Source organism: Vidua chalybeata, chromosome 18, assembly GCF_026979565.1.
Source record: "Vidua chalybeata isolate OUT-0048 chromosome 18, bVidCha1 merged haplotype, whole genome shotgun sequence".
Taxonomy (NCBI): domain Eukaryota; kingdom Metazoa; phylum Chordata; class Aves; order Passeriformes; family Viduidae; genus Vidua; species Vidua chalybeata.
Genome location: NC_071547.1, coordinates 7,733,745 through 7,750,468, shown reverse-complemented (window position 1 = coordinate 7,750,468; position 16,724 = coordinate 7,733,745). Strand labels below are relative to the sequence as shown.

The 16,724-nt window shown below is 54.0% G+C and overlaps 1 protein-coding gene across 4 annotated transcripts; it reads left to right on the top strand.

The window, feature by feature from the left end:
* Positions 1–785: 785 nt before the first annotated feature.
* Positions 786–12,966, top strand: TBX1 (T-box transcription factor 1). Of its 4 annotated transcripts, XR_008433994.1 has the most exons (9): positions 786–965; positions 2,175–2,640; positions 5,912–6,013; positions 7,433–7,604; positions 7,829–7,984; positions 9,383–9,450; positions 9,656–9,756; positions 10,514–12,008; positions 12,135–12,966. XR_008433994.1 is itself a non-coding variant. In XM_053959253.1 (8 exons), the coding sequence occupies exons 1-8, from the start codon at positions 932–934 to the stop codon at positions 10,948–10,950; spliced, it is 1,536 nt and encodes a 511-aa protein (XP_053815228.1). In that variant the 5' UTR covers positions 786–931; the 3' UTR covers positions 10,951–12,966. The 4 variants fall into 4 exon arrangements, 3 of the variants coding, with proteins under 3 accessions (XP_053815228.1, XP_053815231.1, XP_053815229.1); XM_053959253.1 differs by having other exon boundaries at positions 10,514–12,966; XM_053959256.1 differs by having other exon boundaries at positions 849–965; positions 2,226–2,640; positions 10,514–12,966.
* The last annotated feature ends 3,758 nt before the right edge of the window (positions 12,967–16,724 follow it).

The window sequence follows — 16,724 nt, the reverse complement described above, 5'->3', positions numbered from 1 at the left end:
TCGGCTAGGCTCGGCTCTTCCCTTCCCGTCGGCCGGCTCCCGGCGCCGTGATTGACACCGCCGGCCCCTCCGCCCGCCCCGCAGTACATCCCATCCCTCCCCGGCGGCCGCTCGCCGTGCCCGGGAGGCGGGGAAGGGCCTCCCCAGCCCTTTGACACCGTCTCGGCAGGAGTTTCACTTCGCTTTCGCCGCCGTCGCCGCCACTTCTGCAGGCAAACACCCCCGGCTTCCATGTGACGCCTCCCAGCCACTGAATGGGGAAAGCGCCTATAAGGGAGACACTTTCCCTTCGTGCAGGAGAAAAGGAGGGGAAGAGGGGGGCAGAAGCAGGAGGTGGTGGTTGAGGGGAAGGGAAGACAGAAAATTAATAAATCGCAGGGAAAGAATTGGGGAGGGGGGGGGAGTGGTGGTGAGAAATGGACATTCCGGGAAAGAAATTCGTGGGGTTATTTATTTCTTGCCCCCCGGTCCCGTCTCGCTGACAGAGCTCGGTCTGCCGTTGCAGTGCTCGGCGCTGGCTACAAAGAGACCCGGGGAAGTTTCTTGCTCCCCAACGCCCTTCCCGGGGGGGGCAGAGGGTTTAGGTTGTTTTCTGTTTGATTTTTTTTTTTTTAATTTCCCTTCCCCACCCCTCCCCCCCCGTCTGGAAGGAGGGGGTCTCGTTCGCACCTCCCTGGATGGTGCGGTAGAAAGGAGGGGAGTTAGGGGGTGGGAGGGGGGGGGGCTCGTGGTGGGAGGCTGCCGCGCCTGCTGCTCCTGCATTGGTGTCTCCCCTATGGACGAAAACAGCCCTCTGTCTCCCAAGGCAAATGCTTTCAGTATCGCCTCTCTGATTTCAGTCGCCGCCGCCGAGCAAGCAGGGAAAGGAGAGCTGGAGGAGCGCCGCGGCGGCCGCAGCGCGCCCGCCCGCCCCGGCTGCCGCCCTCAGAAGATGCACTTCAGCACCGTCACCAGGGACATGGAAGGTGAGTGCCGTGCTCGGCCCCGCAGGGCTGCGGGGACGGGACCACCGGCCACCGCGGCCACGGGCTTTCACGCGGCCCGTGCCGACAGCCGGGCCAGGGGCAGCGCACAGAACGCGGCCTGCCCGCGGAGCCGGTCGGAGGAGGCTTTGCCGTTCCTCCCGGCCCGCCTGAGCCCCTGTAGCCCTCCCTTAGAGAAAGGCATTGCCCGTGGCCCGGTAGCAGCTTTCGACGGCTCTGCTGCTGGGACTCGAGTCTTCTCAGAGGTGCTGAAAACATCCCCCGACAGCGCCAGCCGTGCCTGAGGCACCGACAGGCCGGGGCTCGGCTCCCACCGGCTCTGTCCCCACCTGTCCGGCCTAGGGGCTGCGTCGGAAATAACTCAAGAGACCCCCGGGACCTTGAGGAGCCTTTCAGCACGGGAGGGGATCCGAAGGAGCCGGCCGCTCCGCGGGGCGGCCTGTCATGCGCCCCAGGGCCCTCTCGGGCCGGCGGCCGAGGGCTGCGCAGCCGGGTTCGTCCCGGTGCTCCTTGGTGCGGACCCGGAGCTTTGCTCTGGTCCCGGCCTCTTCCTCTTTCTCGTCCGGGGATGGAAGGAATGGGGCATTGCCAAACCAGATCCGACTTCCCCTGTCAGCCGCAGCCCTGCGGCTCCAGAGTGAAGGACGTTACCTGCAGCAGCGTAGCTACACGGAAATAAGAGCCGATTTCTTTCTCTGAGTTTCCCCACTCCTCTTTTTTTTTTTTTTTGGGGGGGGGGTGGGTTGTTTGTTTTTTTTTTTCTTTCCCCTTTTTTTGAAGAGGGGGCGAAAGGAGGGATTTTGCTTTGTCCTAAGTGATGTATGGCGAGGGAGGCCTGCAGAGATAGCATGGGCTTTGCACCGCCGAGGCTCTTGGCAGACCTCTCGGGTTTGCAAAAGAAAAAAAAAAATAGAAGAAAAAAAAGAAAAAAAAAAAAAAAAGAAAAGAAGCCTAGGCAGGCAGGCAGCGGGAGCAGCGAGCTCCCCGCCTGCCCCGGGGGGAGCGGGGCTGGGGCCAAGCAAAGCGGAAAGGGGGAGGCGCCCCGCTGGGCTGGGCGCGGGGCAGGAGAGGAGGCGGAGGGCACCCCGCGGAGCCGGTGCGGAGGCGGGGGCCGCGCGGAGCGGCGCGGAGCTGGGGGGAAAGCGGGAGCCGGAGCGGAGCCCTGACCGCTTGTTTTTGGAATGATTTCAGCTATCTCCAGCCCCTGGCTCACCCAGCTGTCCCATTTTTGCGATGTTGCAGCTTTCACGGCCAACAGCCTGAGCAGCCTGAACGCCTCCGGGGGGTACCACCTCTCCCCCTCCCCGGGGGACCCGTACGGACAGCATGAGCCGCCGCACTACGAGCCCTGCACGGCTCAGCAGCACCCGCACCCGCCGCCCCAGCCCCAGCACGGCTACCCTTTCGGCGGGGCGGCGGCGGCGGCGGCCGGGACCAACCCGCCGCCCCCAGGCCCCGAGCAGCCCGAGGGCGCCGGTGGAGCCGCTGCCGGGCCGACCGCAGTCTCGGGCTGCTCTGCGGGGGCTGCCGCTGCGGCCAAGGCGCCGGTGAAGAAGAATCCGAAGGTGGCCAACGTGAGCGTCCAACTAGAGATGAAGGCGTTGTGGGACGAGTTCAACCAGCTGGGCACCGAGATGATCGTCACCAAGGCAGGCAGGTCAGTGCGGAGCTCCCGAGCGGCCCCGGCTCTCCAGCCGCTCCCTCCGGACCCGGGCACCCAGGCCAGTCGGGGTGGGAGAGTCCGATGCGAGTGGTTGAATTCGCAGTTTGGGGGGAGATTGAAGCTGCTGCCCAAGGGCGAGTCGCGGAGCGGCCCGGCCCAGCGGTCGCCGTCATTTGATCCTTGCGCTTCTCCTGGGGCGAAATCTGCGAGCTCTTGCGGCCCGAAGGCCTCGGTGCTGCGGAAGAACGCGCGGCTGCTGCTGCGGGCTGATGGCGAAGGCGTGCGGAGGACGGCAGGCAGGGCACTGGGTTTCACTCTCGCTTAAAAGGGCGCTGTGCTCCTCCGGGCGCCTTCGGCTTTGACCCCACACGGGACTTCGTTCCGTGTTTACGGAGGACAGTGTGTGTTCCCGGGGCGGACAGCAACGATACGGGGGAAGGAAAAAAACAACATGCAAACCGTGCAAAACCTGCTAAATACATTCTTAGCACGGGCAGATGTTTTCCTTCCGGCGGAGACGCGAACAGACCCTAATTCTGCACCTGGAAACGTGTTCCAGGGCTGTTGCATTTCCCGATTATCGAGTAATGAGTCCGGCTGAACGCAGCTCCTCTCGGCTCTGCTCCGGCCGCCGCGGCGCGGTTCCGGGGCCAGGACCCCGCTCCTGGGCAGGGAACAAAGAAAGCGGCTGAGGCGTTCACGTTAGGAACGAGCAAAACATATGGGGGGAAGAGGAGTCCCAATTACAGTTGTTAGTTACTGCATTTAATGGAGATCCCCGGGAAGCGCCGCGGCCGCGGCGGTTCGGGCAGAGCTACGAGGTTTTCCCCGCCAGGCTCCGGCAGAGCTGCGAATTGTCCAGGCTCTGAGTCTTCCCTTGGTTTAAAGCGATCCGGCGGGGGGGAGAAAAGAAAAACAAACAAATTAAGGAATCCCCCGTTGCTTGCTCTCATTTCGCTCCGGGGCTGACTGCGGCGGGATGGCCGGCCGGGGGAGAGGGTCGGACTCCGCTCCGAATGGTCTGGGAAGAGCTGTGACCGCGGCCGTGCGCTCCCGCTCTCTCCCATCAGCGATTCTGAGGGTCTCGAAAGTGCCAAAAAAAAAAAAAAAAACACCAAAAAAACCCAAAAAAAACCAAAAAAAAAAAACAAAAACAAAAAACTTACATGTATACAGTGGCCTTTTAAGTGGGTTTTTTTTTGGGTTTTTGTTTTGTTTTGGTTTTTTTGGTTTTTTTTTTGTTTTTAATATTAGTAATTTCCTAAAATAAAACAATCTCAGTGGTGCCCGGTGCAAAAGCAGCCGGCGCTGCGTTGCGGGACCCGGGCGGAATTTCCCGCAGACGGTGCCTGCCCCGGCGCCGGGTCGCACAGCCCGCTGTCTCCGGCCGCGGCCCCTGAGCCCGGCGCCGGGCTCGGCGTTGCTTTCCTTAGCGGAAAAGGTCGTTCAGGCTCCAGGCGGAGGCTCTCTGCAAACAGGAGTTCTTCGATCTGGCTTTCTTAGCTCTCCAAGAAGAGCGAAAGGATTGCAAATACCCCATTTCAAAAGGTTTCGGAAATAACCAATTCGAATTGAATCGGGGGCTTTCCTCCCACCCTTTTCTTCGTTTACTTTATGACACAGTCGAAACTCCAGACAGGCGAGTAAAAACAGGAGAAAAGGGGGTAAAACCAGCAGGAAAAGGCTCGGGAAAGGCGCTGCAAAGCCTATTCTCTTCCAGCACCTCTGGGCTGGCCCTGCTGTTTGTCTAGATGGGTCTTATCATCTCAGGTTGTTTGTTTTAAAACTAAGTTTTAGAACAAGAAACACCGGAATTGGAGCTAATGGGGGCTTTTGCACATTTAAAAATAATAATAACAGAGGGAGCGACTGAAAACGTCCTCCAGAGTTTGCTAAAAGTCTTACAGAGAAGGAGACGCAGCCGCCTGATCCCGATGCAGCCGGGCAGTACTGGGCCCGATGTGGAAGAGCTGCGGAGCCAGAGGCGCGCTGACCCATCGGCCCTCAGAGGGGGGAAGGGGCACATAACAGCAGGTCTGGCCGTGTGCGCCGAGAACGAGCCGGGGGGGGCTCTCTGTGTCCGGGTTTGATCGGGCTGTTTGTTCAGGGGGCGGTTGGGACTTTGGTTTTTCAATGGCTGCAAACACCCTTCCCGAAATATTGCCCATAGTCGCTCGCTTGGTTTGCTATTCTGTAAAACAAAACGAAGCCATAACGAGCCCCGACGCCAGGGCACATCTTCGGCGTGTCCCGCCGGGGAGCTGCGGGCCAGGCCCTGGTCACTGTGTGTGCAGATGCAGGAGGGAGGGACGGGTGGACCATCCCGGCCCCTTCCCTTAGCCCACCGGCGATCGCATTTGTACTGCAGTCCCTTGAAGGAATCGTGCCCTTCCCGAGCGTGGGATCCACGTTTCGGCTTAGCTTAACCCCCGGGGACCTGCGCGGAGAATGACGGGGGGAGCAGCCGCGGGGGCTGGCCTGCCCAGCTCCGGAGCCCTGGGCTCCTTTCCGCTCTCCTTTTCGTTCCGCAAAGGTGCGGGGGGCGGGAGCCCGACCGGGCTCTTGCAATTAAGTGGATCCGGGACGGGGCTTTCTGGGACATCCCCGTTGCCCTCTAGCCCTTGCCCGCCGAGGGGGAGCGTTTGCCCCTCGGGGCTGGGAGAGGTCTCCTGCTGGCCCTAGGGGCTGTTGCTGTAACCACTGCTTTCGAACGGGTGCAGTTTGATGGGCACAGGTGGGAACTCGATCACCTCGTGCCGTTGGCTGGAGTTTTTAGATTTGACCCCCACGGGCTGCCTGAGACTCCCAATGCTTGAGTGCAAGTCCGCAGACAGGGTAATGCCTTGCATTTGCCTCCAGTCAGGTCAGCTAAAATGATGGGGAAACCACGGGAAAGAAATTATTTTCACTTATCTCCCCATAGCAAAGGCCGAGGATGTTCTTGTTCCCCCTGTCCTCTCCGTTCCACCGCGGTGGGGCATTTTGGGTGTCTGACATGAACGGTCCCGGAGCCAGTGGGAGAGGCAGGACCCCCCCCCCCGGCTCACCTTTCGGGATGATGCTGAGGACTGGGGAACACGGCAGCCAGTCTCCCCACGCAGCTTGGGCGTATCTGCCTCTTCCTCCGGCCAGTGGTTTCTGCGAGGGGACTTAGCATCACAACTGGGAGGGTATCAGAGCAGCTGGAGGGGAAGAAACCCGTGCCGGCCCCTCGGGGCTCCCTGCTGCTCCTCAGCGTAGCACTTGTCTCTTCTCTCTGTGCCAGGCGCATGTTCCCCACCTTCCAGGTGAAGATATTCGGGATGGACCCTATGGCTGACTACATGCTCCTCATGGATTTCGTGCCGGTGGATGACAAGCGATACCGGCAAGTAACAAATACCTGGCGTGTCTCGCGGTTCTTGGAGCCGTAGGGGCTGTTGGGTCACTGCCTACCCCCTGCTCCAGCCCTCCGGGAGTTCGGGGATGTGCCCCTGGGCGTGACACCTGTCGGTGTGAGACAGGGAGGGGACACGGGATGCAGCTGACCTGGGGTCTGTTTCACACTTTTGCAACGAGTCTGGGGCCAGGAGCGGCTGCACGGGACTGCAGGGCCCCCTCAGCCTCCGCACCAGGCTCACAGATGGCCGGGGCCAGACCAGCATGGGGAGAAGGGCAGGTTTCCACAGGGCACAGGGCAGGGGCTGCCTTGTCCTGCCTAGAAAAAGAAAAGTTCTCTTTGTCGTACTGCTACACCCTCTCTCTACTGGCAAACACCTTTTGCCACTTAACAAAAATCCCCTCGGTGCTCCTTGAATGCTGTAGCCCCTCAGCGCATGTCCTGAAGCTGTGCCATGCCTGCTGGGGAGTTTCCTGGGTGCTTGGGTGAAGAGAGTGGGTTTTGTGCTCTGGAAAGGCACCAGCCACCCAAGCCACAAAACCATGCCCTTGTTTCCAGTGGCAGTGTAGAAGGCCTTGGAAACTGTCAACTCACAAGGCAGCGATGTGGTCTGGTTTGGAACCCCTTTAATTTTAAGACAGTGAAAAGCACATTATGTATTTAGCTTCAGATCAAGACGCCGAGCAGGCAGCCCGCATAGGAATCGCAGGGTCTGATATATAAATATTTAGACAGATATCCAAATTCTCAGGGCGTCCTAGAAATGTTTGCTTGTCAAGGGAAGTAGGATATATAACATCCAATTGAGTATATCTTTAAAAAGTAATGTTTCTGCTCAAGTCCAATGGTGTCTAATTCCCCCTGTGCAAACACTGGCTTTTAAAGTAAACACGTGTATAGAAGATTGGTTTCTCTGTTTTAAATGTTACTGTTGAATATGTACTTTGAAAGAATGAAACAAGACTGCTAAATTCTGAACCTGCTATTAATCTACACACAACTTTCCACTCTTCACTTAAAGCGAGAATATTACTGTATAGAGGGCTCTTTTTCACCCTTTTTTTTAGAGGAAGGGGGAGGCTTTTGTGGCTTCTCTCCCAAATCTACACGGGTAACTATAAATTTCCTCCATCCTGTAGATTTCTCTCACGACAGTTCCATCGCCGACCTAATAAAATAGTATATCCCCTTCGCAGCAATTCTGGCTGCGGAAAAGGGCTCGTTCCTCTCGTGGCCGTAGGAAGCGGGAGTGATGGAGAGGCGGTGCTTCCCCCTCGGTGGGCCAGGGGGACCATCCCGAGCCGGGTTCTGCGGGGCGCGGGGTGCTGCAGTCGTTCGGAGTGGCGCTGCAGGGACGCGGGCGGGAGCCCCCCGGGCCGCGGCTGAGGGTGCCTTCCCCTCCCGCAGGTACGCCTTCCACAGTTCCTCATGGCTGGTGGCTGGCAAAGCCGACCCCGCCACCCCCGGGAGAGTCCATTACCACCCGGATTCCCCGGCCAAAGGGGCGCAATGGATGAAGCAGATCGTTTCCTTCGATAAGCTCAAACTGACCAACAATTTGCTGGATGACAACGGGCATGTAAGTGTTCCCGGGAGAAGATGTCCAACACGGGGCTGCACGGGGTGGGAGTTCCCCGCGCTGTGATTCCCGTGGGGTGACCCTGCCCGCGCCCCTCCCCGGGGGCTCTGCCCCAGCCCCGCGGCTGTCCCGGGCAGTGGAGCCGGCAGGGCCGGGGCTGCGCTCTCCTCTCTCCATGCTCCGCCTGGATCAGTTATTGTCTCCTTGCTCGTTTTATCATTCAGATCATTTTGAACTCCATGCACAGATACCAGCCGCGTTTTCACGTGGTCTACGTGGACCCCCGGAAAGACAGCGAGAAGTACGCGGAGGAGAACTTCAAAACTTTCGTCTTTGAGGAGACGCGCTTCACGGCAGTGACCGCCTACCAGAACCACCGGGTGAGGCAGCAGCGGAGCTCGGGGCAACAGAAAGCGAGGGTTGGGGTCGCCCCGGAGGTACCATGGGTGCGGGTGCATCCGGTGCTGGCTCAGCCCCTTCGTCAGGCTCCGGGGTTGGAGGCCGGGCTGCGGGTGTCCGGCGGCGGCAGGGATGGCTGGGGGTATTCCCGCCTCCTCCTCCCCATCTGCTAAACCCATTCCGGGCAGCGCTAGGAACCCGATAGCCGGGGAGCGCTAGGAACTGCATCGGTGTACGGCAAGGAAGCGACGTGGGCTCTAGCCCCATCGTCAGCTTCCCCCGCCCGAGGGACTTCATTACCTATGTAAAGCCGAGACTGGGGCTAGTGGGGAAACGACAGGCTTCCCGCCGCGAAATGTCACTCACAATTTGTTTGGATAAATCTGCAATTTTACTGCTTTAAACTCATAGCGGTCTGTCTCTCCTCAGAATACAATTTTACATTAAAAACGAAACAAAACGAAAGACAACACCCCCACCCCAATCTAATGCGGATCTCTGGGCAGCAGTTAATCCAATTGCTCCTTTAAATCGCATCAGTGTAATGTAAAGAGCATGAACCCCAGCAGCGAGTGGAAATACAATTTCATAGAGGGGGCTTTTCAGTGCTGTTCCGAACCGCCTCGCTCTGCGACGATGCCGCACAGGCCGGGGCTGTGTCCCGGGGTTGTCCCTGAGCAACCGGCGCAAGTGTCACCCTCTGCAGTGGCTCCGAGCAAATTGACCTTAGGTCTCTCCGGGATGCTGCGGTCGGGCCACACCTCGCCCCGGTGGAGGCGGCAAGGCCAGAGAAAGGCTGTGCCTTTAAGGGGCTCTGGAGTCCCTCCCCGGCTGGCATTTGCCTGATGGCTCCGGACAGCTGCTCTTTCTCTCCTGCTTTCTATCAGTTTGACCTCTAAGGCTGGAACTGTCACTGAGGGGCTTAAAGTTTGTTTTTCAACCCATTCCGGAAACTCACAATCACATACTTTATCCATGGATTTGCTTAAATATAGAAAATGTCCTGCCTTCTCCCTGGCGAATTAAATAAATACATAAGTATGAATTATCCAGTGATTTGTCTTAACTGCTCCAGTGGTGACCCATATGATGTGGCATTTTCTTACAAGTGCATTTACTCAGCTTTTGCAGCCAACTCAAACTGCCTTTCCCTTCACCTTGAACTCATATTAGGTAGCATATTAGCCCGCATTTTCTAACAGAGGGAAAGCACATGTTTGTGCTCTGTGGCAGAGAACACCCTGGCTCCACCAGCCACCTGGATCCCCTCTGTTACACCAAGCACTGCTGAGTCCCAAAGGCTGCTCAGGGACACACTCACTGTTTGGCCAGGGAGCCCTGTGTGCTGCTTTTAGACATTTTGCCACTTCTTCTTACAGATCACACAGTTGAAGATTGCAAGCAACCCTTTTGCCAAGGGATTCAGAGACTGCGACCCTGAGGACTGGTAAGGTTATGCCTTTATTGGTTATGCAATAACCCACTCCCCCTATTTCACATGTATCTGCCCAGCTTACATTTGTACAAGGGTTTCATGGAGGGGGACACTGTATTGGGCCCCATTTGCCAGCTGCAGCTCACAGAGGCAATACTGCAGTTGCTCATTCTGTTGGTCCATCAGCTCTGTATCACTTCTCCCCTTCCTCTTCCAGGCCCAGGAACCACAGGCCAGGGCCTCTTCCTCTCATGAGCGCTTTTGCCAGATCCCGGAATCCAGTCTCTTCCCCAGCCCACCAGAATGGGACAGAGAAAGGTGAGAGCCCCAGTGACCAGGCCAGCCCATCTCCCAGGCCCTGTTGGCCTGCAAAGCCCGTGCCTGCATGCTTGGGGCCAGCCTTGCTCACCAAGGTGCTGCACAGCCCCATTGCTAATGAGCTTTATGCTACCGCTTATTTTTTAAAGAAAAATAGCTGCCTTCATAGCCTAATTAATTCTTCCTTGGACTACAACATTTACTGTTGTTGTGTGCTTAAGAAAATTTGCTGCTTTAAAAAACACTGCCCCTTGCCTTTAGAGTCCCATTTTCGACTTTTTAGCAACAAACTCAGCTTTTCAGGCAGAGATGTAGTGCTGGCCACAGGTTCCTTCTCGCATTGCCCTTTTAATGCACCTCGGCAGTGCGCTTAGGGCCAACCCACTCCATTCAGGAGCTGCAGTCAGGTCGAACAGCACCTCCGACCATTGACTGCTTTTCCATTACCCAGAGCAAACAACTGCAAATACAACCGAAGGCCTTTCTTCCAAAGCACTGCGGGCCTGCAAAATAAAGGGAAGTCTGTATTTGTTTAGTGTTACACAATTGCAAAAATGTCAGGCGAGTACCAGCTTGTCAGTCAACTCAACTCCATTTATCGCAGTCAGAAGGTCCCGTCCCGCCAGCCCCGTTCCTGCCGCATGCCGCTGCTGCACGCCCCGCTCGCAGCCGCGCTCTTCCCTTCGCGCGCCTCTTTCCCGTGTGTGCGGATGCGCGTCCCGCGGGCGCGGCCGCACTGACTCTGTTGCCCCCGTAGATGCTGCCGAGAGCCGGCGGGAGTTCGAGCGGGAGACAGGCGGGACGGCGCTGCACCAGGCCGAGGCCGCGCACCAGCAGCTCATATCCCGCGTGCTCAGTCCGGCGCTGCCGGGCGGAGGCGGCGGGCTGGTGCCGCTGGCCGGGGCGGGCGGCGGCCGGCCCAGCCCGCCGCACCACGAACTGCGCCTGGAGCCCGCCGCGTCGGAGCCGCTGCACCACCATCCCTACAAGTACCCGCCGGCGGCGGCCGCCGCCTACGACCACTACCTGGGGGCGAAGAGCCGGCCCGCCCCCTACCCCCTCCCCAGCATCCGCGGGCACAGCTACCACCACCATCATCACCACCACATGAACGCGGCGGCAGCGGCGGCGGCGGCCGCCAACATGTACTCGCCGGCCGGAGCACCCGCCGGCTACGACTACGGGCCCCGGTAACGGGGCACCGGCGGCACGAGAGACACCGCCCCCCCCTCCCCGCCTTTCCCCCACATCCCGCCTTACGAGTGAGCTGATTGGCCAGCTTGACCTGATGGACAGCCAGACAGCCCAATCGCCGGCAGCCGGGCCCCGCCCCGCGCCCCGCCCTGTGGGGGCTGTGAGGGCGGCGGTGCCGGGAGCTCCATCGCGGTGTGACCCGCGGCTGCACTTTGATAAATGAAGCCATATGTCCTTATCTGCCTATTCCCCCGCGCCTCCGGTCGTGCCGGGAACCGAGGATCGTCGGGCGGCTGGGATGCGGTGGGAGGACGGTGAGGCGGCAGCGGTGAAGTGACTTGTCCCCTCTCACTCGCCCGCGGGGCCTTCTAATGGAGGTTTGGTGTTACCGCCGGCGTTGGCGGTGCCCACGGGTGTTTTCTGCCCACGGGGCCTGTACGTGAGCACCGAGCAGGGGCTGTGGGGCCGGCCGTGAGCCGTGTGTCGTCCTGCACTTGTCGGTGTCAGTCTTTCCCAACCCGGGGCACACCGGGGGCTGGTTCACAGGTGGCTCAGGTGGTTCTTTGAGGAGATTCTTGGGGAAGCAGAGTTTAGTTGAAGGGAGTGCTTTGAATCCTTACTGCCAGAACAAATTTCCCACTTCTCCTCTGGCCCTGACCCATTCGCAAGTTTTGGGGTTCACTGGGATTCCTTAACCATAGCAGCATTTTCCGGAGCTGTTGAGAAGGCCAAGAGCACAGGCACATGCAGCTGTGTTTGCATCTTGTTTTCCCAACAATACCTGCAAAGGTTTAAAAACCAGCCTGTGGGTGGGGGAATATCTGCAGATTTCAGGCTGTGTGTTTCCCACCTGCTTCCCAGGCAGTCTTACACAGTTCTGCCTTCCTGTATCCTTTCTTGAGCTCTTGAATACTCTCCTGTGGAAGTGCCTTTTAAAGGGACTTCAGGGTTTTTTTCTCAGACTGGCTCATGCCTTATATTTGGCTGACCCAAACTGCAGTAGTTCTAAAGCATTTATTCTGCATTACCTGCTTGCTGCATCTTCCCTCTTAATGCTGGTAAGTACCTTTTCTTTTTCCTTTAGTATCTTCATTCAGTAGTTGTTCCTTACTGCTAAAAAGATGGTCCTGGTCATCAGAGTTCTCCAGTGATATGTTTTGAATTGTTGGCTTGTGTTTTGTCAGATGCTCACCGAAGGCAGTCCCTTTCTGTTCAGAGAAGGTATTGAGCAGCTCCTCAGCTGTGTTGGTGTACAGTATTATGAACACTTTCTTGATTCTTCCACACGACTCCATTAAAAGATGGGGGTTATTTCTTTTAAAGTCATCTATTCATCCATGTTTGTGCATTTTCATTACAAACTCTTTAAAACATGTTCTTTCCCTTGTGCAGGTGGCAGTGTTAATAGCAATGTTTATTTTGTCTCTGGCAGTGGGCTTTGGGCTTCCAAAACCTTTTTGAAAGGTTTAAGAAGGGATACAAGCTACCATGAATATTTTATGTAATTTTTTTTCTGTTAAAAAATATATCTGGATCCATAAAAAAAAGACTCGTGCAAGAAATATGTATTTTATTTGACATTTGCAGTGAATTGTGAGATTCTTAGTGTCTGACTAAAGTATAATGTTCTCAGAAAAGCTGATGTAAAATAGCCTTGTGCTTATTATTAGTCAGTGGGAAATGGCTCTCGGATGTGCTCTGTTGCTTTGCCACTGTTATTTCAGAGTTTTCAGTATGATTTGTTATCTGTAAACTGATTAGTGCCAAAGTTTTGGTCAAACGTTTAATGAAGTTGTTATATTTATTATTTCCTTCAAAGATTATACAAACCCTTTTTTTTTTTCTTGATAGTTGCAGTGTAGGAAAAAAAGTGAAGACAACCAAAGAATCATATCTGCAAAGTGTAGATACATGTAGATATTTGTAGATATATGTAGATAATCTTATTTCATTTCAATTGAAAAGACATTGGACAGTGACATTTATAAATATTTTTCCTCTTCTTTCTTTCCTTAATTTCTTGTTTGATTATTTGTGTGTATTTGTTAGTTTGTCTACCCTGAAATCTAAGCCTCCCCTACAAAATGCAGTTATTTAAACAAGGAGAGTTCTTAGTCTGAGCAAAGGTGGCTCTCCACAGGTGGTTGCTCCTTCCCTTCTGTCCCTGGTTGCCACACGTGCCCATGGTTGTGGTAATCTATCACAATACAACAGTTTGCAAGGTTGGGGTTCCCAGGTGAAAACAAATGTGTTTGTATTGATAAGCACCTGTTCTCTTTAGCACACATAGAATGACCCAAGGTGCCAGGACTAAACTGTGCCCTTAATGAAAGTGGCTCAAGGTCCTTGCCTTGACTGTAGGAATTTCAATTTTATATTTGCTAGAAGAAGAGACAATCACAGAATTATAAGCTATGGCTGTGGGTGGTGGGCCCTCAGGATCACCGGTCTGTGTTCTGTGCTAAAGAACCACTGCAGAGGTCCTGAGGCTGAATGGGAAGGAGACCATGCAGCTGTGTCAAGCCTACAGTCTGAACTATGAAAATGGTATTTCTAACCATGCATTTAGTCCACCAGCATGCAAGGTGCTTAGACATGTTCACATTAAAGCATGTTAGTAGTCCAGTTCATGTTGTGTTTTAATCCTTAAATCACAATTCTTCAGGGCTTTGACTGGTGTCCCTCCTTCCATAACGTCTGTCTCACCAGATGTGAGTGTTACAGATATGGAAAGCAAAAAGGGTTATTTTTTGATCCCAACTAAAAATCCACTTCAAATAAACAAAACCCTGTAATGCTGCAGGTTGACTAGTAGAAGCCTTTTGAAAATCACAGAAAAATTTGTAACACTGTAATGTTGTATTACCTGTCAGCCTGTTAGTCAGGATATATCATGTTAGTTAGGATATATCATGTATAGGCCATGCATTATCTGTATATTGTAGATTCATTTGACAAATGACTTTGTATGATTTGATTACATGTCTGGTTAAACTTCACTCAGCCCATGCTGTCACCAAGGTCCATGGCACATACTAAGAAAGAAGGTGGCCACATTTCCAGGCAACACTTCCACTTGTGGTTACCTCAAGTCACACAAAGCACTTACACACAAAGTATATTTAAAAGCTGCTGTAAAACAGGCCCAAGTGTGGAGGTTACAAGCATCCTTTGTCCTTTCCAAATAGCGCTAGAGAATAAATTAGCCATCTAGCTCTATTTTCTAGAGGTACAGGCTGAGTTCAGTGATTGCTTCTGAGGTCTGAAAAACACATCACCTAGCTCAGTAGATAAATCCAGGATTAGTTCCTTGTTCCATGCAGGTGGAACAAGGGTGGCCTTTGCTTAATCACTTAATCCAGATACTGGGGATAGTTGCAGTTTTCGGAAATGGCTTTTTGCAGTTGATTTTATTCTGTCCTTGCTAGTGGAATTGACTGAATTCAGTGTAGCATAGGAGCACGGGGATGAGACTCCTGTGTGTTTGCAGTATTCATGTACGCTCTTCACACATTTCACAGATGTTCTCTTTAGTCTTTCCTTCTCTTCAGGGAGGCCCTATAACTCTCTGGCTAGAACTGTGCAGGTAGTCCCCAGCAGCTGCCTCTCAGCATCCTGGGGTGTTGGCATCTCTTCAGCCAATCTCAAGCACACGTCCACACGGCCATGGCCAGGGGAGCAACTGCTTTGGTTTCCTGCTACAGTGTGTGTAAGTGGCTTGCAGGGTGGAGAATGACCCGAGGACTGTAGCAGGTATAGAAAAGGTGTTCTGCATGCAGTAGGCTGCTGGGGGACAGTGTGGCTCTCCCATGAGCTGTGGGCTTCTAGTGCATCTCTACACAGAGCCATGGCTAGTGGGGCTATGTGGCTTGGGGTCACCTCAGCTCTGGGGCACTGTCCTTTCCTGCCAAGCACTCCTCCTTCTCTCCAGCAAGTGGATTTCAATCACTTGCTGTAATGTTGGATCCCTCACCAAAGGGCAGTTGTACCTTGATCTGTCTGGAATAGGAAAAGCAGGTTCAGTCGTGCTGTGTAATGTTCTGCCTGTGTAAAGGGATCCCTGTAGCCGCTAGAAACAAGTCAGGCACCCACAGGTTTGGGCTGGGGGGGCAGAAGCTGAGCCCTGCTGACTGGAGAAGGCTGGAAGAGCAAACGAAGCAGTACGTGCAAAGCAGGTTTCAGCATCATTACCCAAAGAGCTCAAAAAGCTGCCGTGAGCCTGTTGAACACGGCTGGGCTGGAAGGTGGAAGAAGAGCGTTTGTGTGCACATACACGTGTTGGTTCTTTGTGCTTTGCCTTCTGTCGTTCGGTTTCCTGATAGGTTGAAACCAAATTCTGCAGCGCGTTGAGACCGCGGGTGCTTTGGCCTGACCCGCCGTTTGTGTGGAACTGCCGGTGTGGGCAGGGGCACACCCAGCGTGTCCCGAGGGTCACCTCGGAGGGTCCCCGCAGGTATCGCTGCCCCGTGGCCGCGGTGGAGGAGGAGGAAGAAGAGGAAGATGCTGCGCGCACCCCGGCCGGCCCTGCCTGAAGAGCCGGCTCCCTCCAGAGGGAAGAGCCGGGCATGGCACGCGGTGGATTCGGCACGCGCGGAGAACGAGAAGGGCTTCATCTTCCGGAGCTGGGAAATACGCGATGAGAGGAAAATATAGATTAGGGGGTTAAAGGAAAGATTTCATCTTTGAAACACTCTGGCATAAATGAGAAGGGGCAGTCAGTCTCCTGTGAGTTACAATTTGAGGATACTCAGCCAGCAATGGCTTAGCCTTTGCTTTAAGCTCCAGTTATTAAGAATCCACTCTGCATGTGTAGAGGCCAGTACTTGTGTATGGATGCAACGTTTTTATAAACATAAGCATTTTTTCTTCGTTTAATCATTCCAATTGAATTGATTGCTAAGATATATAATTTTCATAGGTATCTGGCAAAACTAGGTGAAAGTGACTGCACCCAAAGATTTCTATTATTGCCATTATCATGAGCTCAGCATGTGCATATAGAATGTGCTGTTACAGTGAGACACCCACTGTCGGTTGGGAATCTAGATAGTGTATCAGAGGTTTGAGATTTGCAAATCTCAAAGAATAGTATTTCATACTTTTTTTTCCCTGCCCAATATGTTGCACACACAGTCAATGCAAAAAGGAAGAGCTGGTTTTGAAGACACACGTTAATTTTGAAAAACACAGACATGTCCCATATACACATGTATGTACATGTACAAGTCTGCTCTCCAAAGGCCTACTGTCCTTCAGGAGGGCTGTGTAAAGTATTATGTTGTATATGGCAGAAAATGCCCTCATTCCCCCCATTAATAGGAATGACCTATTATAAGTTTACCAAAGATACCATAGTTTTATAAATTGGCCACATATGTCCGTGTAATATATTTATTATATCACATTTCACAGCATTTCTGTTTTATGAAATTCAGCCTTGAATTTGTCACATATGTTTTGCATATATGTGCAATAGTTGGCCAAGTATATCCAAGTAAAGTATGATAAATGTGTTCTTTCCATATGGGAAATTAAATGTTTTTCCAGATTAAAAAAAAAAAAAAAGACTTTATTAAGAGCAGCCTATACAAAATAATTACAATAAATCACTAACTTCTATTTAGGTTAAAATTATAAATTTGAGCTAGTAACGAAGTGATTAAGAACAAGAGCCAGAAAAGTCTCATTTAGGACCTAATTCTATAAGGAGATGGAGCAGCATAGATAGAAGAGGCCCTAGACATTTTCAAGGCTCGCTGCTCCATGTTGTGACA